The sequence below is a fragment of the Xenia sp. Carnegie-2017 genome, unplaced genomic scaffold (assembly GCF_021976095.1).
Source record: "Xenia sp. Carnegie-2017 unplaced genomic scaffold, XeniaSp_v1 HiC_scaffold_23, whole genome shotgun sequence".
NCBI classification, from domain to species: Eukaryota; Metazoa; Cnidaria; class Anthozoa; order Malacalcyonacea; family Xeniidae; genus Xenia; species Xenia sp. Carnegie-2017.
The window spans coordinates 4091082-4117715 of NW_025813486.1; the positions used below are offsets into that span (position 1 = coordinate 4091082).

Consider the following 26634-nt stretch of genomic DNA (forward strand, 5'->3'; position numbering starts at 1 on the left):
ATTTGGACCTAACGATTTTTTTTTAATTTCTAGAGCTTTTTCGTGAAGCTCTATAGCTTTTTCGTAGTTTCCAGTTTTTTCAAGCACATTACCAAGATTGTTTAAAGACGCAGCGACATCAACATGATTTGGACCTAACGATTGTTTTCGAATTTCTAGAGCTTTTTCGTGAAGCTGTATAGCTTTGTCATAGTTTCCAGTTTTTTCAAGCTCATTACCAAGATTGTTTAAAGACCCAGCAATAACAACATGATTTGGACCTAACGATTGTTTTTGAATTTCCAGAGCTTTTTCGTAAAGCTCTATAGCTTTGTCGCAGTTTCCAGTATCATCAAACACCATACCAAGACTGTTTAAAGACGCAGCGACATCAACATGATTTGGACCTAACGATTGTTTTCGAATTTTCAGAGCTTTTTCGTGACAATCTTTAGCTTTGTCGTAGTTTCCAGTTTTTTTAAGCACCAAACCAAGATTGTTTAATGACACAGCGACATCAACATGATTTAGACCTAACGATTGTTTTTGAATTTCCAGAGCCTTTTCATAAAGCTCTATAGCTTTGTCGCAGTTTCCAGCTTTATGTAACACCGTACTAAGATTGTGTAAAGACGTAGCAACATCAACATGATTTGGACCTAACGATTGTTTTCGAATTTCCAGTGCTTTTTCGTAAAACACTATAGCTTTGTCGCAATTTCCAGTTTTATAAAACACATTACCAAGATTGTTTATATACGAAGCGACATCAACATGATTTGGACCTAACGATTGTTTTCGAATTTCAAGTGCTTTTTCGTAAAACACTATAGCTCTGTCGTAATTTCCAGTTTTATAAAACACATTACCAAGATTGTTTAAAGACATAGCGACATCAACATGATTTGGACCTAACGATTGTTTTTGAATTTCCAGAGCTTTTTCGTGAAACTCTATAGCTTTGTCGTAGTTTCCAGTTTTATAAAACACGTTACCAAGATTGTTTAAAGACATAGCGACATCAACATGATTTGGACCTAACGATTGTTTTGAATTTCCAGAGCTTTTCGTGAAACCTATAGCTTTGTCGTAGTTTCCAGTTTTATAAAACACGTTACCAAGATTGTTTAAAGACATAGCGACATCAACATGATTTGGACCTAACGATTGTTTTTGAATTTCCAGAGCTTTTTCGTGAAACTCTATAGCTTTGTCGTAGTTTCCAGTTTTATAAAACACGTTACCAAGATTGTTTAAAGACGCAGCGACATCAACATGATTTGGACCTAACGATTGTTTTTGAATTTTCAGAGCTTTTTCGTAAAGCTCTATAGCTTTGTCGCAGTTTCCAGTATCATTAAACACCATACCAAGACTGTTTAAAGACGCAGCGACATCAACATGATTTGGACCTAACAATTGTTTTTGAATTTCCAGAGCATTTTCGCAAAGCTCTATAGCCTTTTCGTAATTTCCAGTTTCATGTAACACTAAACCAAGATTGTTTAATGACACAGCGACATCAACATGATTTGGACCTAACGATTGTTTTTGAATTTTCAGAGCTTTTTCGTAAAGCTCTATAGCTTTGTCGCAGTTTCCAGTATCATTAAACACCATACCAAGACTGTTTAAAGACGCAGCGACATCAACATGATTTGGACCTAACAATTGTTTTTGAATTTCCAGAGCATTTTCGCAAAGCTCTATAGCCTTTTCGTAATTTCCAGTTTCATGTAACACTAAACCAAGATTGTTTAAAGACACAGCGACATCAACATGATTTGGACCTAACGATTGTTTTGAATTTCCAGAGCTTTTCATAAAACTCTATAGCTTTGTCGCAGTTTCCAGCTTTATGTAACACCGTACTAAGATTGTGTAAAGACGTAGCAACATCAACATGATTTGGACCTAACGATTGTTTTCGAATTTCCAGTGCTTTTTCGTAAAACACTATAGCTTTGTCGCAATTTCCAGTTTTATAAAACACAGTACCAAGATTGTTTATATACGAAGCGACATCAACATGATTTGGACCTAACGATTGTTTTCGAATTTCCAGAGCTTTTTCGTTAAACTCTATAGCTTTGTCGTAGTTTCCAGTTTTATAAAACACATTACCAAGATTGTTTAAAGACATAGCGACATCAACATGATTTGGACCTAACGATTGTTTTTGAATTTCCAGAGCTTTTTCGTGAAACTCTATAGCTTTGTCGTAGTTTCCAGTTTTATAAAACACATTACCAAGATTGTTTAAAGACATAGCGACATTAACATGATTTGAACCTAACGATTGTTTTTGAATTTCCAGAGCTTTTTCGTGAAACTCTCTAGCTTTGTCGTAGTTTCCAGTTTTATCAAACACCATACCAAGACTGTTTAAAGACGCAGCGACATCAACATGATTTGGACCTAACGATTGTTTTTGAATTTCTAGTGCTTTTTCGCAAAGCTCTATAGCTTTGTCGTAGTTTCCAGTTTTATAAAACACCAAACCAAGATTGTGTAAAGACGTAGCGACATCAACATGATTTGGACCTAACGATTGTTTTTCAATTTCTAGTGCTTTTTCGTAAAGCTCTATAGCTTTCTCGTAATTTCCAGTTTCATCAAACACCATACCAAGATTGTGTAAAGACGCAGCAACATCAACATGATTTCGACCTAGCGATTGTTTTTGAATTTCCAGAGCTTTTTCATGATGATTTTTAGCTTTGCTATACTTCCCGGTGTGATGGTATAAAACACCGAGGATATTAAAATACCAAGCTTTGTCATAACTAGATTCTTCTGATTTAAATTTATCCAATAGTTCAAGAGCAAGATCGTATTTTCCAAAATATCTTAGTCTCTCAACAAAATATTGGAAAACTTGTAAAGTGTTCATGTTGATTTTTGTCTTGTAGGTCTTTATTAATTGAAGAATTTTTTCAAGATGTGGCATTAACTTGCTTTCGTCGTCTCTCTCATTAAACATGTAAAGTGCTTTAGATATTTGGTCAACGTTTGATTGACATTCTCATTTTCATTCTTTATTTAAGTGTTCAGATTGATAAACAATAATTGCTTTGTGAACAATGCGATGTAGACTAATGTCATTATTTTCTGAATGCAAGAACAATGAGCAGTCCTTTAAACAAAGACATATATCTTCCTTTGAGTGTTTGGGATCAATTTCTTGAACATAAAAAACAATAATGTCTCGTGGTATAGGATCAAACGATATCACGGAAAAAAAGTTAAAAACATTTGCCAATATTGAGGATTCTTCAGCATTTTGTCTGACAGCTAAAAGTGAAGCTTGTAACAAACTTCTAGGATATACCGAGTTAAATTTAACAAAAGTGGCGTCCATGTTTTCTTCTTCATCTGAAGATATTTTCTTTAAATATTGTTTCCAAGTAAATGAGCAGTTTGCTTTGTTTACACGACTGACATAATAACCAGCAGCAGCCAAAGCCAGCGGTTGACGACCTAATGCGTGCGATACTTTATTTAACAATTTATCATCATCATGTTCAATAGTGCAATGCTTCAACAGTTGAAAACATTCCTTATCATTCATTCCACTTCTGATAGAAATATGTTTGTTAAACTCATCGTCTTGAGGTACGGCATCTGTGTTCTGGATAGTTACTATGATTTGACCATTTATCCACATGGGATCACCAACTTGGGGAAGTAACGAAGAAATTGTGCTGAGCTGTTCCACGTTGTCTATAATGATCAACCAATTTTGCCAGAATTTTAATCGTGTGGATACTAACGATCGCAAATTCTTCACTTTGTCTGTGATGGAACAGTTTTCATCTTCAAATTTTTTAATCATATACTTGTCACAGTTTAAACGGTATCCAAGTTCACAGTAAGTTTTTAAAAGAGATTCCTTATTTTTTCCATCGAGAGTCATTACAAACGAAGTTCTATTTTTCCAATCACACGATATTTTTTCACAAACCTGTCTTGCAAGTTGGGATTTACCACTGCCAGGATTACCAGTGATGTAAAAATATGTCAGTTTATCATTGTTATCATTTCTTAACTTTTCAATATCTTTTGTAATTTTATCTCGTAATTCAGTGCGTTCAACAAAAAAAAGATTAGGTTTTGAAGGAAGAACTTGGAACGAGTTAAAACAGTTTCGATGATTTTTTATTTCAATGATTTCATCGAGAGAAAATTTCAAATCTTGAAATGAATTTTCAATAATATTCACTATTTTATCAAAATCATCATCTGAGCATTCCCTTTCATACCAATGTGCGTATTTGTTTCTTTCACAACGAAGTGCATGAACAGCGTCCTTTGCTTTTTTGTCAAGATGCTTTCCAATTGAATTTGAAAAAATTATTGCATCAAATAATATCGTACAGTCCCACTTACTGGTGTCTCCATCCTGATATTTTTGTCGTGTTTTTTCGTCTAACTTTCTTCGTGATTCTAAATTGTAAAATTTATTGCCACTTTTAGGTGTATCATGCCATTCTCCATGAGATGATTTGTAACAAGTGTTCCATTGTTTGATAAAGAACTGAGCAAGTTCCTTTTGAACCACAATAATAATTTGCATAATGTAAGACAGATTTCTTGTTCCTCTTGATTCCATCTGTACAAAAATTGATATATCAACATGATTAAAATGAAGAAATTCCAAAAATTCAATATACATTATAAATAACTCTTAGTTGAAGTTGAGAGTTCATTTGATGAGGAAATCAAACATGGGCGTGCGGGAGCAAAAAAATTGGGGGTGCTGACATATTTCGGCCTGACGAAAACGAAAACTGACTTACATTAAATTCATTGATATAAAAAATACTATAATCCTGAATTGAATGGCTATTGCATATTATTAAGGTCAAAAATATCGCTAAACTCTCTTTATACTTCATATTTGTGTATGTATTGCTGGAGCACTTTAACTTTTAGCAATTGATATCGTACCTTAATTACTAAGTTATTTGTAGATAAACTATTTTTTGCATTTATACTAAGTTTAAATGTCAACGATTTGTGCTCATTTCTTTTTGGTGGGAATTCTATTTGCACAAAAGCGACAAAAAGAAAGCATGTAAGAACGGAAAAAAAGATATAATTTCTTGCAAATAATACCTAGAAGTCTAAATGGTTAAAATAGAATCAAAGAAAAAGCAGTGACATTGGGAAATGAAAGCCGGGAGCCAAGGCTTACTAAAAGATTTTGCTACATGATGCATTATGTGACTATGAATTCATTAGTCAAACATCATAAAAATTAGAGCAGAACGAATTCGTTGTTGCTGATTATAAAATAATTACTAAAGGGTTAGGAAAATGTAAATATGTCGTACCATTTGTAAATTTTTCCATCCTTTCAATTTCAATGTTTTTGCATTTGTATGTAACATGTTAAAGGCATTCAACCGTACTCGATGTTCATCGATCATCACCTCAGTTTCAAAAATTATAAAGAGACTTATGCTTGACAGTTGACTGAAGATGGGCTTGTTGAATATTTCCTTTCCGTTGGCAAAATACTAAAGAGCAGAAAAACTATGATCGTAAGCCGTAAGCCATCCCTATGATATGCTACTCAGAGAAAAAACAAGATAAGCTTCTAGCCTTCTTGGCAAGAAAATAAAGATTACTTGTGTGCTATTGTCAGCGGACATCAGTTTTTACTTACACTACACTCGGTTTTCTCTAAATCAAAACTTAGACAAACATTGGTTATATAAACATATACATCATTTGTTGGACGGTTTCCAGGAACATAGAAACTTAAATTGCTTTTTCAGAAGTAAAAAATGTTGAACACGATAAATATGGATTAAAACAAGTGTTTCGAAATTATTTTTTAAGAACAATAAGAATGGACGTGAAGCAACATAATGAGAGTGAAAGCCAGAAAAGAGAAGAAAATAACAGTGATGTTGTCTTGTCTAAAAAAGAGCGGGCATTTAAAGGACATAATGAATCTAACTCTTGCTCAAATCAAGACAACTATAGAAAGTTTTCAAAATTATTTGGTAAATTTTATTCTTTTTTTAGTGATTCCTTCCATGCCAGACTATTGATTAAGAACGTGGTGATGCAGAAGATGTTTTCAATAATGTATCAGGTGATGTGCTAAATATTTAATTTAGATTGTCTATATTGACGAAGTTATTCAAGGTAAGATTGATGTGAAATCAGGCATTTTATTTATGACAAAATCGCGTCTTCAAGTGCGCTATTTGAGCTGTTTTGAGGTTTAGCAGCGTGGGCACAGAATGCGTCAGCGGAATTTATTTTGACGTCATATTGTCAAACCGATTTGGATTTTACTCTGTTTACAACAAAGTAAAATAATAACGCACAGCCTAGCACAAAAAAACAAAACAATCGCTTATAATGGCTTTTTTGGAAGATCCTCGGCCTAATACAGCAATCGATAGTGAAATGGAATACAATCCAACAAACAATATTCGGCCATATCAGTTTGAGCCCGAATGGCCGGCTGATGAACACGAAGAAGCTCACCAGTTTGAGGACAACGAAAAACAGGAATTTGTGTATATTGAGGATGAGCCTCGGCACGAAAATCTTGAATGGTGAGTAATAAAATGTAATATCTTTCTAGACCAATGTTTCGATCTAGGAAGAACGTTTTCAGTTTTTGAAGTTGACCACGTCCGCACACACATAATACTGTACATTTTAAAGTTTTTATTGTAAGATACAATCTTTATTGAATTTTAGACATTTACTTTTCAAGATCCTTTCTTTTAACATATTCAGGTGTCAATGTGGTAACTGCCAAATAATGGATAATAACGAGGAATGTTTATGCTGCAAAGAGATTTCCAATATTTGTGACAAAAATGTAGAGGCAGTAGAAACGAATGAGACCACCGAAGTCCCTTTGTGCATTACACAACATCCTGGTTTTGAGCCTGTTTGTCTTAACAGGTGGGTTTTACAAACAGCTTGGTACCAGTACAAGCAGCAATATGAGGTAGCGTATGATGGGCCCGAAGACAAACTGTACCGCCATATTGCTTATAGGCAGTTGGCAAGATGGTGCTGGGGTATCTTGGGTAGAGAAGTAAGAGTTGTCTTGCCATCATGTGCAGTTACTTCCATTAGAGAAACATTTCCTCCACCTGGCCCTGCTGAGGAATTTCAATTTGAAGGCTTCCACTATGCTGATGAATGAAGTATTTTATTATGATATAGGTATATCCATTACAATTACTTTGTATGTCAATATTAAAGTGGCATAGCCAGCCCATTTATAGGTCATGCTATGCACAGTTATTAATATTAATTTATTACAAAACAAACAGATTTACAAAGAAACGAATAATTATGTTTTACAGTACAGACCTCGAGTAACATGACATGACTCGCGAGTATCGAGTGGCGAGGGGCGAGTGACTCGCGATGCAGTTGCGAGTCACTCTCGAGTGCGAAAAGTTTGCAAGTGAATAATTGACACGCTGTATGCGAGTGAATCGAAATAACTCGCAAAAATTTCTTTCTCCAGTATTTGAAATTGACAAACATAATGTTAAGTAAAGTAAATGGTTTGAACCCGGGAGTATCGTTCCATGTTTGTAAATGATGATCGTCCAGAATGGTATAGTCCTGAGAAGGGCTGTTTTTGTTGTTGTTGACTGACGTTTCGACAACCTTAGCGGTAGTCATCTTCAGAGTCAAATGAGGAGTAAACGTCAGGTTAGCCGTATTTGTTATCTGGTTCTTACGTCATTGTATTGCGTGTACAGGAAATGTGTATTGTCATTGTGAATTAGTGTGAAGTGAAATATTTTATTTTTAGTTGTGATGTGTGAATTAGGTGTGATGTTTTTAGTTGTAATCTGAGGGTGTCAATTGTGTGTTGTCATTGTGAATTAGTGTGAAGTGTAATGTTTTTAGTTGATCGTTTGTTTGTATTGTGAATAAGTCGTTTGTAAGGTGCCGGTAATTGCTGTGATCTGTTCAGGGGTGTTTGTTCCAAGTTGGTATACCAACTTTCTAATGTAAGCCGTTGTCTATAGTCAGTACCCGTAAGTAATGCATTTTGCCGAGTCCCAGTCAATGTTGTGCTTTGTGATTCGGTGATGTTCGGTAATGTGATTAGTTTTGTCTTGTTTCTTAGTAGCTCGTTTGCGTTCAGTAAGTCTTATGTTTAAGTTCCTGCCAGTTTCCCCGATATAGGAGGCGTGGCAGTCGGAGCAGTTTATTTTGTGAACTGTACCTTGTCGTTCGTTGGGTTGTTCTTTGTCCTTTATGTTCGTTAGTACTTGTCGTAACGTTGTGATTGGTTTATGTGCGACACATATGTTGTATGGTCGTAAGATACGCGAGATAGTCTCAGACGTACCTTTGATGTAAGGTATCGTTGCTGTTGTCACTGAGTTGTTCGTTTCGTTGGGTTCGTTGGGTTTGTAAATGCTGCGTTTGATAAAGTCAGAGTTATAGTTGTTTTTGTCAAAAACACGTTTGAGATAGTTGTTTTCGTTTTGTAGAGCGTCCGGTGAATCACATATGATTTGTGCACGCCTTGTTAATGTTCTGATTGTGGTGGCTTTGTGTGATGTAGGGTTGTAAGATGATTGGTCTAGTAGTCGGTCAGTATGTGTTGGCTTGCGATAAACTGTTGTTCGTAGTTTTTGATTGTCATGTTTTACCAAACAGTCGAGAAAAGGAAGAGTTCCGTTTTCTTCGACATCTTTGGTATATTGTATGTGGCTGTTCTGTTTGTTGATGTGAGTATGAAAGTCATCAATCTCGTCTGCATGTAGTGCTGTGATTGTGTCATCTACGTAGCGAAACCAAAAAGGTAGTGCATGTTTGTAAGTCGTGAGCGCCCGTTTCTCTATAGATTGCATTACAATTTCAGCAACTACAACAGAAACGGGTGAGCTCATTGCTGCCCCATGTAATTGTTTGTAGTGTGTACCTTTATATTGGAAGTAGGTAGAGGTGAGGCAGAGCTCCAGTAGCTCCATAATGTCAACAGCAACGATAATAATAATAATAATAATATGGACTCCGTCGATTTCGACGTATGAGGGTTCCACAAAGTGGAACATCCTGGTTACTGAAATTATAGTGAAGGCAGCTGACCAGACTACAATCACTCGTACCCTTCACGCAACTACAACGCTGATATCAGCGTGACACAGTGTGACAACGCTGCAACATTGCAGATACAGGTACAGTCCATCCGAGGACATAGTTTCCTCTACTAAATTACCCTCACATGGCTTTGGTCAACCCGGGCTAGGTTTAACAGACACATTGCCAGATGTGCCACGAGCCGGGATTGAACCCGCGCCGTCTGGCTTACAGCTCACGCAATTAGCCATTCAGCCACCCGCCCCGCCCCTTCCCAACAGCAACGATACCTTACATCAAAGGTACGTCTGAGACTATCTCGCGTATCTTACGACCATACAACATACGTGTCGCACATAAACTAATCACAACGTTACGACAAGTACTAACGAACATAAAGGACAAAGAACAACCCAACGAACGACAAGGTGCAGTTTAAAAAATAAACTGCTCCGACTGCCACGCCTCCTATATCGGGGAAACTGACAGGAACTTAAACACAAGACTTACTGAACACAAACGAGCTACTACGAAACAAGACAAAACTAATCACATTGTTGAACATCACCGAATCACAAAGCACAACATTGACTGGAACTCGGCAAAATGCATTACTTACAGTACTGACTATACATAACGGCTTACATTAGAAAGTTGGTATACCAACTTGGAACAAACACCCCTGAACAGATCACAGCAATTACCGGCACCTTACAAACGACTTATTCAAAATACAAACAAACGATCAACTAAAAACATTACACTTCACACTAATTCACAATGACAATAAACAATTGACACCCAAACATTACAACTAAAAACATCACACCTAAATCACACATCACAACTAAAAATAAAATATTTCACTTCACACTAATTCACAATGACAATACGCATTTCCTGTAAACACAATACAATGACGTAAGAACCAGATAACAAATACGGCTAACCTGACGTTTACTCCTCATTTGACTCTGAAGATGACTACCGCTAAGGTTGTCGAAACGTCAGTCAACAACAACAAAAACAGTCCTTCTCAGGACTGTACCAACCTGGACGATTTACATTTACAAACATGTAATCTTAAGTGTAGTGACAAGTAAAATTTGTTCAACATTTTGAAATCAACGGTTTTATATCTTTTTATGAAACATGGGAGCAAAACGACTATTCATTCGAAGCAATATCTCGGGACCTAATGACGTTAAAATCTTTTGAATTTTTTTACAAAAGCATTTTAATAACTTCACATTTCTCGTAGCAAAAACGTTATTCGTAAAGCGGTAGAGACCATAGAGAATTTAGTGAGAAAATCAAAGTAACTCTCAAAGATTTTCTTCTAACTGTCTTAGATTGTTGACATATATTATCTTAGGATAGAATACATTCAATCATTTTGTCTTATAAATATTCGTCTTTTCTTGCGTGTTGTAAAGTACAATATAAAGTCATTCCCTTAAATTAACTGCAAAACTTGCACGCAAAGAGGAATATTTATATGAAAAAATAATTAATAATAGATATAGTTGATTTAAAAAAGTCACCTCGTGGTAAAAGGATTATCGTTCGAGTAATGACTTCCGTTTTCCATATTTCATACAAACTCTACTCATAAAAGCTATAGACACTTAAAGTCAGCAATTAATGAAATCATGTCCTATAAATAGTTACATATACGAAGAATGACTCATACGTATAACGCAAGCCAACTAAAGTGCATGGAAATATTGTCGATAGGTGTATGTCACTAGAGTCACCCGACGATGATGAGTTGCGATTGAGCGAGTGACTCGCGATGCAGTTGCGAGTAATCTCGAGTGTGAGCAGTTTTCGAGTGAATCGAAATAACTCTCAAAAATTTCTTCCTCCAGTATTTGAAATTGAAAAACATAATCATAAGTGTTGTGAATAGTAAACTTCGTCCAGCATTTTGAACTCGAGACCTAAGGACTCTAAAATCTTTTGATTTTTTTCCAAAAGCATTTTAATAACTTCTCATTTTTTATTTTCTATGTGCACAAACGTTATTCGTAAAGCAACAGAGGCCATAGAGAAATGTAAAGTAAGCAGCTCGAAAAGTTCCAGTCACTTGCGAGTAAAAACATTTTGCGAGTGAGCAGTGTACAAATGACATGCCGACAAAAATGAATGAGATGTTGTGATTCACAATTATCAATTGGTCCATGAAATGAAATCATGTCCTATAAATAGTTAAATACGTAGACAGATTGTTTCAGAAACTAATCTCATTTTTAAACATTTCTACTGGTAAGTGAATCGCAAAAGTTCTAGCCATTAAAGGACACATGCAAGCTAGAAAACAACTTTATTTTATTGTAATGCCTATAGCGTGAAAATAAGACTTACCAAGTTTCAAAGTTGTCCGCAAAATATTTCAAAAGATATTTAGGGTTATAATCGGTAAAAACACGATATTCGATGACCATTGCTAAAACGCCGTGAGATTGTTTAAGTCTGGGAGCTGGGAAAGAGTGACGTATTAGTTGACATAAACAAGCATCGTTCTTATATCGTTCTACGACTTGCATGCAGTGCTTGCACGGCTTTCGGTAGTTTGCTATTACTGTTTTTTATTTATCAAAGATTAATAGATTCTTCTGAAGAAGAAGCCGATTATGATATTATCATCAATAACAATAAGGTACAACCTTACATGTTTGAGCCTTTGGCCAACGCGTAAGGTGGTCATAATGATGACAATTCTCCATCATCGGAAAGCGAAGATAAACACATTCACAGAATTGGAAATGTTGAATGGTTAGTTGCATTTTATTGATGCTTCATTGTTTTTTCCCAAAGTAAAAACAATGTTTTTATCTTTTAGGTGTGAGTGTGGCTTTTGTGTGGTCATGAGTACAGGACGGGAAGTATATCTTGCCAAGAGGTAAACAATACTGATACATGGCGATCATATTTGCATCACACAAGAGGAAGAGTTTGCCACAGTGTGTACAAACGAAGCTGTCGTAAAAACAGCTATGGTCGTGTACACACATGACATTGGACCTATGCCTGAGAGTGAAGAAAACGAGTGAGAGTCTGATCCATTGTAGCTATTGCTCATCGTCGACGTGCTTTCTGTATCAGACCATACAGCGCTATCCTCAAAATGTTCAATTTCACATGACGTCGTCTGTGTGCTGTGATTTGTGGTTGAAATTAACTCAACCTCTGTACCTTAGCATAAAATTATCGTATTGCTGGATTTTTCACAAAAATCAAAACGGCCGAAATGGAAAGTCGATACCTCTACTTATCATATTTTGCACTTTTGTTTGAGTGGTTCTTGACCTTACGTGTTTTTGCGGACGGATTGTTATGTTTGCTTGGCATTTCACATTGCGCTTCTAAGGTACGTTAAGGAATTTTCTATGAGTTAAAATAAAAAAGAAAAAATCAAACGACATTAGTCTGAATTAGTTACCACTGTATATGTTTGTGTTTCGCTGTCTACATATATTTTGACATCTTTTATCTTAGACAAACTTCCTTTGACTTAAAACGCACAAACATTTCGAGCCGATTTCGACACATCGTGGTCGTCGTCTACAAGAAAGTCGTCATGTTCTGCAAGAACGTCGTTAATAATCTAAAATTATAAAATTGTCCTCAATTTGGTAATGCTAATAGCTTAGTTGTTGATAAATGTAAACAAATATTGCTAACTATAACTATAATAATCACCTGTTGCCTTCGTCTCTTCTCAAATGCAGTTCTAACATTTGTTGGCTGCTTCCTTTTAGATGGCTACACTTGTGGGTTCCACAGAGTATTCAAAAATCGTGGGTACAGCATCCTTCTTAAGGCGAAGCCGTCCTGCTGTCCATCCTACTGATTGCATCGCTTCAAAATTTTGCACGAAGCACGAACTCTCGAAATGTTGCGAGCACAATTTTGAGCTCTTTGTTGGCTTCCAATTTTTGCGTCGGATTTGTTCAATCCAAATATCTCGCATGCGGTTGTTTTCGGGAAACGAAAAAAAAAACTTTTTGCTGCGTTTGGTGGTTCTTAGAAGAACCGTTTTTACAATTAAATGTGGCACAATAAACCAAATTTTCAATGCTAAATTGTCGTTTACCAATATATTTTGAACGAGCGCGCAATTGACCGCGTTTAGCGAATGTCAACTATTACGTCACAACGACCTTTTTCCAATCGGTAGCCGTCGTTAGCTCGTCGGGCATTTTCAATACGTTATCAGTAAAGCATCAACTTTAAACCTCCATATCTTCTAAAATATTTATCCTTTGAGTCTCAAACTTTGGTGAACTATTAGTTGGAGCTATACCTTTATGTAAAGTACAAAAATAACAATCCGAATTTTACGTTGCATGTGTCCTTTAACTATACACGTGGTTTTATTTCATTGATTGCTATTAAATGTCTATTAGTCCGTGATCTGTGACCGATTTTCTTTCATTCCCGTTGGACACCTCAAGGAAGGTCGTGAAAAATTCAAGACAGAACAACTTTTACATGCTTAACGCAGTTTTACTTCTTGTCATCTCCAAAAAGCTGCAGTTTTATTGCTATATTACATTAAAATTTTAAAATTTGTAGCTCATTACAATTTCGGAATCCGCCATTTTTCCCTGGAAACTTCATGTTATTTATATTTTGTGTGCTAGTGCCAGACCTAATAGAAAGCTATTCCGCACGATAATACTGGCAACATAAATAAAATGCCTAAAAGAAATACATATTTCACTCCTGCATAAGGTTGGATTTTAGCAATTGTTGCGAAGATAATATTTTGAAATTTATAATCGTATTGTGCAAGACAAGGCGCGCTTTTTTTAAAGGTCTGCCTCGAGTTCGTCATCAATGTCATCATCTAAAAACTCCTCTTCCTCAACATCATTGTCGTCATCAATATCTACATTTCCTTAACGACGAAACGTTACAATAAATTTGATTTTACAATTTGTTTTTTTTTGGTCTATTTCTATGGTTCTAATCAGAACTTTATGTTGGGCATTAATTTTTATTACACGAATCTACATTCGTGTTTGTAGTACACGACCATACATCTCTATCTCACTCCTGCTTTGTTACATAAACAACGTTGGGAGTTACAGCCACGTTGCAGCCAGTCTTACAACCACAATGAACGTTGTCAAGTAGGGAATCCGGCGCTAGGGGAATGGTCATCCATACGACTTCAGACTTGCAGTTTCCCGTCACTCGTTTGCCACTCATTTTCATCCGGAGGAGTAATATCCATTTGTGGTTGTAAACAGAAAGGCCAAAGCGCAGCTTGGTACAAAAATGAAGAAGGCTGTAAGTTCCATAAACTTCCATTGCTAATCAAGAGTTAGTGTAAATATTGCTAAAGTCATTCTTATTGCATTCTGTATACAACTGTGAGGTATTTTGCCAAAAGAAGTTAAAAATCTCAGTTAAGAAGCATAAAATCTCAAAACAGCAAGCTGCAACTCAACATTATATGATTCTTAGAACAAACTTAGTCACTATTTGTTTACAATATGTCAGAAGTGGTAAACTTTTGTATTTTTCAACAATCTCTTTCATAGGTTGTGATGATTGTTAACCTTCAGTTAAGGCTTTATGCTCAAGATCATGTTTTACAGTTCAAGAAAGAATATTTTTCAGTGAGCCATTTCAGAAGCCAGAAAGCTGGGGGTTTTTTGCTTGGGTTGAAACTTTGTTTTATTGTAAATTGGATTAGCAAGGACTATCATAGATAAAAGTTGTCTTTGTCATACCATGAAAAGGAGAGTGAAAGAGTTCTGGCACATTGATTAAAAAAGTGATCCTGTATATATATTTCTCAACAAGAAATGCAGTTATGATTCTGATCTATACATACTAATTTACTAATTTACTCTGTGTCCGTTGATAAAAGTTTATAATGTTGATTTAAAATACAGAATATCTGAATTAATTTTGAAGCCATTCTTTATATAATAAATAAGTTCATAAATATATAAGTTCATGGACCGGTCAACCCCCCTGGCGGGGATTGTAAATTGGATCCCCTGGTGGGGATTGATACTGGCCGGTATACAAATGTTGTTTGTTTGTTGTTGTTGTCTTTATATAATAAATGCATGGAAACAGCAACTAAAGATGGTTTTGGGACATTGGTATATAATAGAGACAAGATCCTCTGTTTGAAGTAAGTGAGCAAGCACTTTAATGTTTAGTGCAGCTTCTACAAAACCAAAAAAAATGTTGTCCTTCTATATTTAAAAAGAGAAATTTCAGAATTCTACTCTTCCAAAGTAAAGAATGGACTTCACTTATCCTATGTGGAGTGACCTTGTAGAAAGAGTGGTCAAAACATTGAATTAAAGTAATTCTTGTGTTTAGTGAGTCTAATAGCCTTATAGCAATACTTTTAAAACTTTATTTTTGCTCTTGCATCACTTACAGCAGGTTAATCAGAAAGGCATGTACTTTATGGAATCTGTAACAGCTGTAAGCTGCTAAATGTTTGTTCTACAATTTTTACATTTACCTTAGGCCTATGCATAATGATGTGCCTCTTTAAAAGCTTATTAACAAGAAATTCTTTAGTGGTAATGATCAATTTCTTACCAAGCTTTAGTGTTTAAGGAAAAATTTATGGAAAGATGCGTTGCTAACCTTCGAAAAGTGAAGTTGCGCATGATTTAACCATGAGTTCTTAAAACTGACAAGATTTAGGTCTAAAACAGGCTTCTCCTATGTTGATACATAAGTGCAAAGGTGACAGTTTAGGTTTGCTTCCAAAATTTTCGACAGAATTCTTCATTTAAAACTTATATTTTACTTGGACTTTATTAAGAGTTAAATGAAGATATGATCTTCGCACTTTGCTGGACAATTTAAGCAATCGTCTCAGGACCTGAAAAAATCAGGTGACTCAACGGGATTCGAACCCATGACCTCTGCGGTGCCGGTGCAGTGCTCTGACCTACTGAGCTATGAAGTCACACAGTGGTGAGCAGGTCAATATTGTTGGGCTCAAGTTTTCTCGTGAAAGGAATGTCGAAAGAATATTTTATGAAGTGCGGTATTTGAAATTAAATGAAGATATGATCTTCGCACTTTGCTGGACAATTTAAGCAATCGTCAACGGGATTCGAACCCAGGTCATGGGTTCGAATCCCGTTGAGTCACCTGATTTTTTCAGGTCCTGAGACGATTGCTTAAATTGTCCAGCAAAGTGCGAAGATCATATCTTCATTTAATTTCAAATACCGCACTTCATAAAACATTCATTTATTAAGAGTCTCGCCTTTTTGCCACCTTTCAAGATGGCGCCCGTGAATAAATTTGCCTCACCATGACAACGGCAGTTAGATCAAAGAGTTCCGCACCAAAAAAATGGCGACATTCAAAATTGAAGGAGCGAGGAATTTTGAAATTCAACCGCGAAATACTAAAAAACTGCAGCTTTTTAGAAGTGACAAATAAAAAGAATATCAAACAGCAAGTGACTTTCTATATATTTTGAAAATTTTGCGCCCTTCCTTGAGGTGTCCAACGAAACTCATTTTTAAAGCATATTTTTGAGGCACAGATCACGGACTATATGGCCTTTATCAATATCGTCCGTGTAACACATCGAAAACGTGAAGTCAATGAAGTTCTTTCAGAACCAAATTTAAAAGATTGTACGCACACTCATCGCATAGCTACATTCCTTAAATATTTGACCTCAGACAATATTCGTTTTTGAATGTATTCTATCTTAAGATAATATATGTCAACAATCTCAGACTGTTAGAAGAAAAAATCTTTGAGAGTTACTTTGATTTTCTCACTAAATTCTCTATGGTCTCTACCGCTTTACGAATAACGTTTGTGCTACGAGATATGTGAAGTTATTAAAATGCTTTTGTAAAAAAATTCAAAAGATTTTAACGTCATTAGGTCCCGAGATATTGCTTCAAATGAATAGTCGTTTTGCTTCCATGTTTCATAAAAAGATATAAAACCGTTGACTTCAAAATGTTGAACAAATTTTACTTGTCACTACACTTAAGATTATGTTTGTCAATTTCAAATACTGGAGAAAGAAAAATTTTTGCGAGTTATTTCGATTCACTCGCAAACAGCATCGCGAGTCACTCGCTCAATCGCAACTCGTCACTCTCGAGTGACTCGCAATTGACTCGCGAATCACTCGCCCACTCGCCACTCGATACTCGCGAGTTATGTCATGTTACTCGAGGTCGGTACTGTAAAATATAAATGTGGCTTGGCTATTACACTGGTTATAATATAACTATAATTAATTACATGAATAGTTTGTGTAATGCAGTGGTGAAATTAGCTATAGCAAAAAGTTTTGCTATATTAATATTTAAGAATGAACATTTTTTAAGTAGTACAAAAGTTGTCTTCACTGATTCAACGTCATATTATATAGGCATGGCAAAACCTATTGCCATAGCTAACTTCACCACTGATATTTTATGCAAATCTAGACTGATGTTCCTTTACAAGTACTTCTTTCCTGGGTGGACATGATTTAGAAATGTTCTTTGGAAGATTCTCGCCATGATGTACAAGTTCAATCTCCTCAGTTTTGCATGCATTCACAACCTCGGCAAGTAGTTTATCAATGTACTAGTACTCTTTATTTTCTTTTATTGCTTTTACAACCCATTGCTTCTTTGTTTTAGCAAAAATCATTTTTTAACGGTCTTGCCCTTTGTTTGTCCCTGACTTAACGACTGCTTTATCACGTTTAATATTATTGTTGTGATCTAATGCTGCTAACTGAGTGCGGGCTACCATTCCAGGAAATGAAAAATGCACTCATTTTGGGCTGTATTTCAGTAAAAGGGAATAGTAAACATCTAACTCTCCTGTGTGACAAAACTCAGATAGCTTCCGCAGGTCTTTTAGAAGCCTCTTGTCACATATCACCTTCTCCGCAGCAATATATGCTTGTGAAGTAGGAGATAACCACTTCTTCTGCTTTGTTTCTCTTTCTGTTAATTGTTTGTGGCAACATTGATGGAAATATGAGTTCCCCCTCCAGAAATGCTTGTTGGAAATGTGTTTAAGGACAGACTTTCATTTTTCCACCAATTCTTCTGCATTCTTGTTACAACTTGCAGAGCACCGCCAAAGAATGGACTTAATCCAATGGGTCAAGTCAGCCATTATTGTATAAGTACCATAGTTAGCATTATACCCTGGGCTATCGCATCGACCATCACCATTCACATTAAGACTACCAGACTTCTTAGCTTCAACAATAACAGCTGATTTCTCCTCTTTCCAAGCCTTGTCAACAACAGGAAAAAGATACTACTTTTGAAAGCTGTAAAAACTGGTTTTTCCAATAAATTTGAGATTCATAAAAGATACAAATTGGCTGATCCTTTCATAAGTGTTTTCACTAAATAAAGTGGATGCAGCCAAAAGCAAATTTCCAGTTGAGGCATTCCTTATGAGTGGTTGAGATCTCCATGTTGTGTGATGACCATTTATACAAAAAAGATTAAATGATAGCAAACTATCTACAGTGTTTTCTTCACATTCAATTACTGTCTCTCCACATGTAAGACACTTTGAAAGAAGATTAATAAGGCAGGACTTGAAAACAATATATTTCTTTTCCTCTAGGGGTTCAATTTGGATTGCTTCATCATCAGTTGCAGAGTCTTCTGACACCTGAGTGAACCAGTCGTCATGAGCATTATCACAAGACTCCTCTGTTATCTGCGATGATGTTTCTTCAAAATCAGAAGAATAGCACTGTTCATACATTGAGGTGTTGCTTTCAAAGCAAGATTCCTCAACTTGAACCTCTGCATCCGCAGTATTCAGCATAGAAAGTGTAGTTTGGACTTCCATGGCATGTAAACTCCTCACAACAAATGAACACTGTGTTGACGCATCTTTAGTTTCTGGCTTGAAATAATTAGTTGGCAATACTTCAGGACTGTCAGACGCACCCAAATCACAACTGTCATTTGCTTCAGACTCAACCACTGAGAAAACATTTGTACTTGTGGAGGAACATTGTTCTAAAATATTTGAAAGCTGAAAATAGAAAAAATAGAAATATTTAGAATATACTTTAGGTATAAATTTTTTCTTGATTAAAGTTTAACAAGAAATGCTTTTACTAACTTCCTCCTTGTCTTGATCAGCCTGACGTTTCTCTGTACGATGCTCGCTAGACAGACGCTTTTTATTGGGTTGAGGGCCAAATGAAAAGATCAATGGTACTGCATCCCGCTTCAGACGCCTTTCTAAAGGTTGCCATGGTGTAAGTTTTTGTCTTAGGTCCGATTCAAAACAATCGGGAGCAAAGTCCTCGCTGCAAACGTAACAGCATTGGAGAGGAGGTAGATTTTCTCTCCGTATTCTAGCAATCCATGCCTTTTGACGTGAGGGGTCTTTCGGAATAAGGTGAAAACTAACACCAGAAGATTTTGACTTCGACGAGTAATTTGTACAACCCGGAACACAACAGTTGACCATTGTCACAGAATTCGTTTGGTTCGTCCAACAAATTGATCTGTACTCTGATTCTTAGTTATGGAATTTTTATTAAGAAAGAACTACGACTTTTCTTATCCAATAACAACTCTACTGCGTAGTCCCTAATTTTTCTTCTATTTATACCAATGGTTTCGTGCGTAGGAAATAAATTTTCGTTCCAAATGTGACTTAAAGAAGGGAAATTATGTACAAATAATTAGGAAACTATAAGTTCATACTTTACGTCAAGGAAACTACACCTAAATTCTATGCACGAAAGTGATGTGATGTGAGTGAGTCATGTAAGAAAAGTAAAATTTAACACATTTTTTTGAAACGGAAAAAGTATGGCGGCCGTCAAATTGATTCGACAAAGTTCTGTTGGGTTAACAGGTATTTTGAATAATTTTGTTTAATATAAGGGGGGGGGGATCAGTTGCGTGCTAGGAACACTCCAGGGGGGCAGTCAGCTACCACTGAGAATGGGCCCTAAATATACACACTTTAGAAACGGGGCCCAAAGGCTGAGCCGAGAACCTAAGGTGCGAGTCGTATTTCAGGAGTCCGGGGGTAAATGCTCCCAAGGAAAATTCTTTATTAAGAAGCTCTAAAATGCCATTTCCTGGACTTTGGGGAGTGAAATCATACAAACTGTATAATGCCAAATGCGTTTCTCCAATACAATTTTAAAATTTGACGCCCTTATTTATTTTAGCGCTCCTAAATACCAACAGCTGAGGGAGCCACGGACCCTGCCCCCCCGTCCAGCACGCCACTGAGAGGATATTAGTAATTTCACCACAGTTTTTTAGTTTGGATGTTGTTGCTTGAACTAAAACATCGTTTTATTAAAAAATGCCTTTGACAACATTTATATTTGAGATTTTAAATACCGTACTACCTTGGGGAAAGTGAGACTGTCACCATATTGAGTAATGATCATAAGATATTATGTGTCTAGCGTACCTTAAAGTGGTACTAAAACGAAAATTTTGCCTCCCGTTTTTTTTTCATAGATTAATAGTGTATGTAAAAAAATCTCTTCTGGCGAAATTTTAGCGCAATGTATTTAATGCTGCTCGAGTTACGTAGCGATAAAACTTGTACTTTAAGAGCCGCCATTAAAATGCGCCATATTTGAATTTTCAAGAAGGAAGGTGCTTGTGACGTCATAGTCTTAACTCGCGGCTGTTTACAATATAACACTATATACAAATAGAGATATAAAAGGTTGTATAACTCAATTTTTTAACATGCCTTCAACACGCTGTGTCGTGCAAGATTGCAGTAATACGTCTGATAGAAGTACAGGCATTTCATTACATAAAAGCCCAAACGACGAGTCTTTAAGAAGAATTTGGGTTAAATTTGTTGAGACGAAGCGCGCAAACTTTAATCCGAGTTCGCGCGAAATTCGATTTATGATTTGTTCGAATCACTTCTCGGATGATTGTTTTGAGCGTTTTTTCCATTTGGGTGGTATGACTAGACGGCTCAAACCTGGTGCCGTACCTACTATTTGGAAGAAATCGCCAACACCAACAACGTCAAGAGAGCGGCGTCAGGTTAGCACAAGTTACAACTATTATATACTTACACATATTGCAGATGATCAATTTTCACAATTTGAGAGACCAATAATACATCCAGGCAAACTTTCAATATATAATATACATTTATACTAAGGTTTTAAAGGAAATACAAAATGAAGTGTCTGTATCATGCATGAAGAAAGAAGATTCGTGCAATTTTCACAAAGAAAAAGGCTTACTCCTCTCTGGTCTTTTGACCATCTCGAAAAACGGTCGCATAACTGCGATGACCTTTGGTCTTTAAACCTAACGAAGCTGCTTGAAGAACAAATTCGTTCAGGCAAACTTCGTTAAAGCCAGGGTGATCCAAAATGCATTTCCTTTCATCGACTTCGAACTGATTCATTTTGCCACGGCATTGCTCTAATTCCATGCAGCATCGGCACTCTTGAGGGTTGACAACAAGATCCAACGAACAATGGCCACATTCACACCTTTAATATTGGCCAAATTGTATGTTTCCATAAAGTTATCATAGCTAACGGCAGACGATTCAGATCAAAGTAACACACTAAGAATGACATCTTACCATGAAGTAACATCAACACGGGCATCAAAACGATCTTGCAGCATGTCCTCAACCTGCTGTTCTTCTGCGACTGCAGTTTCGTACTCAGCAATTTCATCGGGCGAAGCAAGCGGTTCAATATTATCGGCAAATGGCAAAATTTCCGAATTAGATTCGTCCGAATTTGCCGTCATGAATTCCGATGAAGAAATCGATGCGTTTGTCTCGATCGAAGACTCAGAAAGCGAGCTAGATCTCGATGAATTTGACATTTTTTTGCTCTATTTATGTATTACTTTGTATACTTTCCAATGTGCGCTTCTTGCTGTGTTAAGACTATGACGTCACAGACCTTTGCTGATTGCAAATATTCAAAATGGCCGATTTTAATGGCGGACATGAAAATTAGACATTTCAAATGTTCATAACTCCCTCGTTATACTATTATTTTTGCTTAAATTTTACGAAAGCAATAATTGATATGTGTTTAAACTATTGAATGCTAAAATCGATGATTTTTTAACGTTCAGTTTTCGTCTTAGTACCACTTTAAATTTGTTTTTTCGTGCATGTTGTAAATTTGAAGCGACTATAGGGCCAATGAAAAATATTTCCTTAAACAGGTTTAATTCTTTTCTTCAATATTGACTGCACTATAATGGAATATGTATTTGAAATCTAATTGTCGGAACTTATGTAAATAAGTAATTGATAATTGTTATTTGATACTAGGAATTTATGGAAGAACGGAAATAGGAACTTATGTTAATACTTTATTAGTTGTGACAAGTTAGAAGTCAGGGTTCTTCTGTTTAAGATTACCTGTGATGCGGAATAGTTATATTGAGTAAAATTGAGAATTGTGTGTCGACTGCGCGTACAGTAGGATAGGATACAGTCCCAAAAACGAATTGGCAGACGCATAACCGCTTTGTGCTAACGCACAAAGGAGAAAATTCCTACACGTGGCTCTTCAAGTCGGAGATATTTTAGTTGGAGATCTATGTGGAAATTCAAGTTTGTTAGTCCAATAGCAGAATGGATAAATTTATGAGAAAGAAACGAGTGCGTGCAGGAGACAGAGGATCAGCGAGGAAAATTGCTAGTAAATTAAAAGAGAAAATACGAGAAACGGAGGGCGAGATCGATAGAAACGAACTAAGACAACTACGAGATGGATTGAACGACAAGATCGCAACATTAAAAATCCTTGATGACGCGATTATCAATATGCTGAGCGAAAGCAATGAGGAAAATGCGGAAGAAGAATTGGGAAACGAAATTGAAGATGCGGACGAGATACGGGCAGAACTCGAGCAAGGAATTTTGGATGTGAACGACGTCGTCAAGGAGTCTAATGTCACAGTTGAAACGGCAACAACGACATTAAATGGCACGCTGTACAGCAGTTTGAGTAGTGAGACGCGCAGAGTTATAAGAGCAAAATTCCTTAATGTGGAAGTAAAGAAATTTAGCGGACGGCTGCAAGAATGGCAAGAGTTTATGGCATTGAGCTCTATAAGACCTGGAGGGGCAAAGGGGCCTGGACCCCGTGGTCAAAAACATGGCGGTAATGGCGGATTTTGGTGGTCAAAACTTCCACTTTAAAAATTTTTTTCAATATTCACTCCCTCCTGATTTCTAATACTGTTTGTATGAACGAAAACAAGTGAGAAAAAAACAATTACGATACCGACAGCATATCATGTGAAAATAATGCTTCAGCATTGCGTGAAAAACACAGTACAGACACACATCAAAATAAAGAAGATCGACGGTAGAGAAACGCATATTTTGGATGTAACATTTAAGTAATTTTATGACATTTTAGCCTTTTAAAAGTGAAAATCAAACGGCATTCTTTACTAGACCTGTCAATATCGTCAAACTTATACATTATTTCATGCTTTTGTGTGTTTGACTGTTTGTAAACAGTTTGGTGCACCTATTTTTCTTGCTTCAAATGGATAAATATGTGTAAAATGCTCCTAACTCCTAAGGAAGCGATAAAATGTTTGCTTCAGTCCTACGACATAAGTCAACTGAAAGTTTACCATGGATAAGTATCATATGTGTATTGTCATTACCTGATAAATCTACTGAAAACTCATAAAGAAAGTATGTTGAACTAGAAGAGCTACAAAAAAGAAAAAAATTCAAAACACCATGACACTGTTGCTTGGTAATTTGTATTTTGTAAACAGCTTGGCAGAATCTTGGATCTATTACTGAACAGAACTACATTAATTTTCCATTGAAATTACAAACTTGGAAACTAAAGTGCATTGGTTTCGCTGACAAAAACACTGTCTATTGCTGCATGAAGGCAAAATAGTTATTTGACAGTGTAGGTGAAGAAATTCATCAAGTTCTATAGATATTGTGCATTACTTACAGTTTTTTGGAATTGTGTAATATATGTCATGAACAAGATATAATTTTTCAAAAATGCTAACCCCTTCGAGCATTACTACTCTTCTGTTTTGCTTAAACAACTGACAGCTACCAATACTAATTATTTATATGTACAAACTAACATTTGGGAATTAAATGATAAACAACTTGTAAAATCTTTGTATTTTACATCAAGCCTTTGAATTAGTTCCTTTTATCTCTTGGTAAAAAAATATTAATGAAAGACTTACAAATCAAGTTTCTCGAAAATAGTATTTTGAACAAAGAAACTAAATAATTGGAAAGGTCACATGTTGAAGACAGACTTTGCTTCTTTGACTAGGTTGCTTGACCATGAGCAAATTTAAATTTGTTTACAATTTGTTTAAAGAATTATTTTTATTGATTTCTACTAATTCTTCATAAGACACAAAGAATTTTTTGCCATCTATTTTTGCTTCTTCTACATTCAACTTCATTGTAACCAATGCATCCGATGTGAATTTGTGGATCACCTGGAATCATACCAAGTATGGATTTAATGAGATGAGACAATAATATGTTTAATTTTTCATGCATATTAATGATATAATCATAAGCTACTGTTGAACAAAAATTTCAAGGTAGAAACAATCTTAGCACATTGTTCAACACACTACTTTTATCTTGGTTTTGAAGTATTAACCTGCTTACTATAACAATAAATACTTCATTTACAGAAACGCTAAGTAGTACTTTAAAATTGTTTGCATAAATACAACTTTCCAATCTCATTATGTCTACACCATACAGTCAGTCAAATTGAGCAGACAAACAGTTTAATAGTTATTTTTATTATACAACATGTACCATAGTTCTCATTAATTTTGCATGGCACTGCATTCAATTTCAACACAACTCTGTTGTAAACTTTCCCTTCATCTTTTCAAAAAAAAACATGAACAAATTATGCCCCATGTTTGGGAGGTAAACTCAATTCAAATCAGGAGAGTTTAGCTTGATGCCTTGATCATGATACAAGATGGATGCAAAACTCGATAAAAATTGACAGCTTCGCCACGTCTGGCGAGCGATTAAGTGAAGAACAAACAAGACTGGATCAAAATAACTTTAAATTAAAACTTAGTAGTAGAAACACTCTTCAAGTATCGTGCTAAAAACAAAATAGTAAAACTAATACTGTGCTACTTACCGGAGTCAAGAAATGTTCCCTTTTCTGTCGCTATTTCAGCATCCGCAAACCACACAAGTTGGCAGTTTAATAAATAAAATTTTAAAAAAGTGTTTATGTTAGGAAAATAAATAGTTTTGATATTTTCTATACTCGCAATCGTGGTGGTCAATTCAGGGTGGGCGACAAAAATTTTATTTCATGAGCCTGCGTCTCTCCGCTGACTTTGACCACCAAAATCCGCCATGTTTTTGACCACGCGGCCGCGCGCTAATAATTTATACTAATTTTGTTGACGTTTCCCCTCCAGTTATTATAGAACTCAATGGTTTATGGATTTGTTTGATAGTGCGGTGAATAATAATGACGGATTGGCTGACGTAGACAAGTTTGCGTATTTAAGGAGTCTTTTACTCGAACCTGCAAGATCGACAATATCAGGATTTGCCATAACTTCAGAGAACTATCACGAAGCTGTAGGATTGTTAAAACGAAGATACGGGGAAAAGAACGATATGAAGAAAGCGCATATCCAGGAGTTGGTGAACGTAAAACCCGTAACGGACGAAAGAGACATGGACAAGCTTCGGCGGTTATAGGACACCTGCGAGACAAACTACCGGGGATTAAAGGCCTTAGGAGTGGACGAAGCCATATATTCTTCAATTCTAATACCGGAAGTCAATGCTAAGTAGCCGGACGCTTTTCCATTGACAATAACAAGAGATTCGATTTCAAGAAAATGGTCTATGAAAGATGCGTTGAATGCAATTCTTAAAGAGTTGGAGCTTCGAGAAGCTCACACACCGATCGGCGAGAAAACCAAGAGACAGGATGGGGAGAAACAACGAGAAACGTCGCGACAAAGACATATGGGGTCAACATTAACACTGCACGCGAAGCACGAGAGATGCAACGAGGTGTCAACGAACGGTAAAGCGAAAAGAAAATGCGTTTATTGTCTCGGGGAACACAATCCAGAGGAATGTAAGAAAATAACCAATGTAGCTGAGAGAAAACAACTCATTCGTAAGTACGGAAGATGTTTTATTTGTTTGAAGAAAGGACATGTCAGTAAGAATTGTAATAGTAATGATAAATGTAATGCATGTTGGAAGGCACACCATAGGTCAATTTGTGAAGTCAATGGGATTCTTACAGGTGATGTTCAAACCAACCATTCTGGGATCTCATTTTAGGATAGCATTATAGACGGATCACGCTTTTATTAAGGGAAATAAGGGACGTGTTAGGGTCAGAGTGTTGTCTGATTCAGGAAGTCACAAGTCGTTTGTGAATAGAAAGATTATACAGGTAGCAGGTATTCAGGCTAGTAAAAGGAATGGATAGAAATCAAGTTGTTTGATCAAGAGAAGGCTAAAGGTAAGTTGTGGGAGGTATTTCAATTAGAGTTGTCGTCAGTTACG

General features: G+C 36.1%; 2 protein-coding genes across 2 annotated transcripts; one reads left to right on the forward strand and one right to left on the reverse strand.

The window, feature by feature from the left end:
* Positions 1-6357: 6357 nt before the first annotated feature.
* Positions 6358-7162, forward strand: LOC124448192 (P2X purinoceptor 7-like). The gene is made up of 3 exons (XM_046999201.1): positions 6358-6557; positions 6745-6915; positions 7012-7162. Exons 1-3 carry the CDS (start codon positions 6358-6360, stop codon positions 7160-7162), a joined length of 522 nt encoding a protein of 173 aa, XP_046855157.1.
* Positions 7163-21298: 14136 nt separating this feature from the next.
* LOC124448200 lies at positions 21299-21728 on the reverse strand. The gene is made up of 2 exons (XM_046999211.1): positions 21664-21728; positions 21299-21568 (listed from the first exon to the last, which is right to left on the reverse strand). Exons 1-2 carry the CDS (start codon positions 21705-21707, stop codon positions 21310-21312), a joined length of 303 nt encoding a protein of 100 aa, XP_046855167.1. The 5' UTR covers positions 21708-21728; the 3' UTR covers positions 21299-21309.
* Between the last annotated feature and the right edge of the window lie 4906 nt (positions 21729-26634).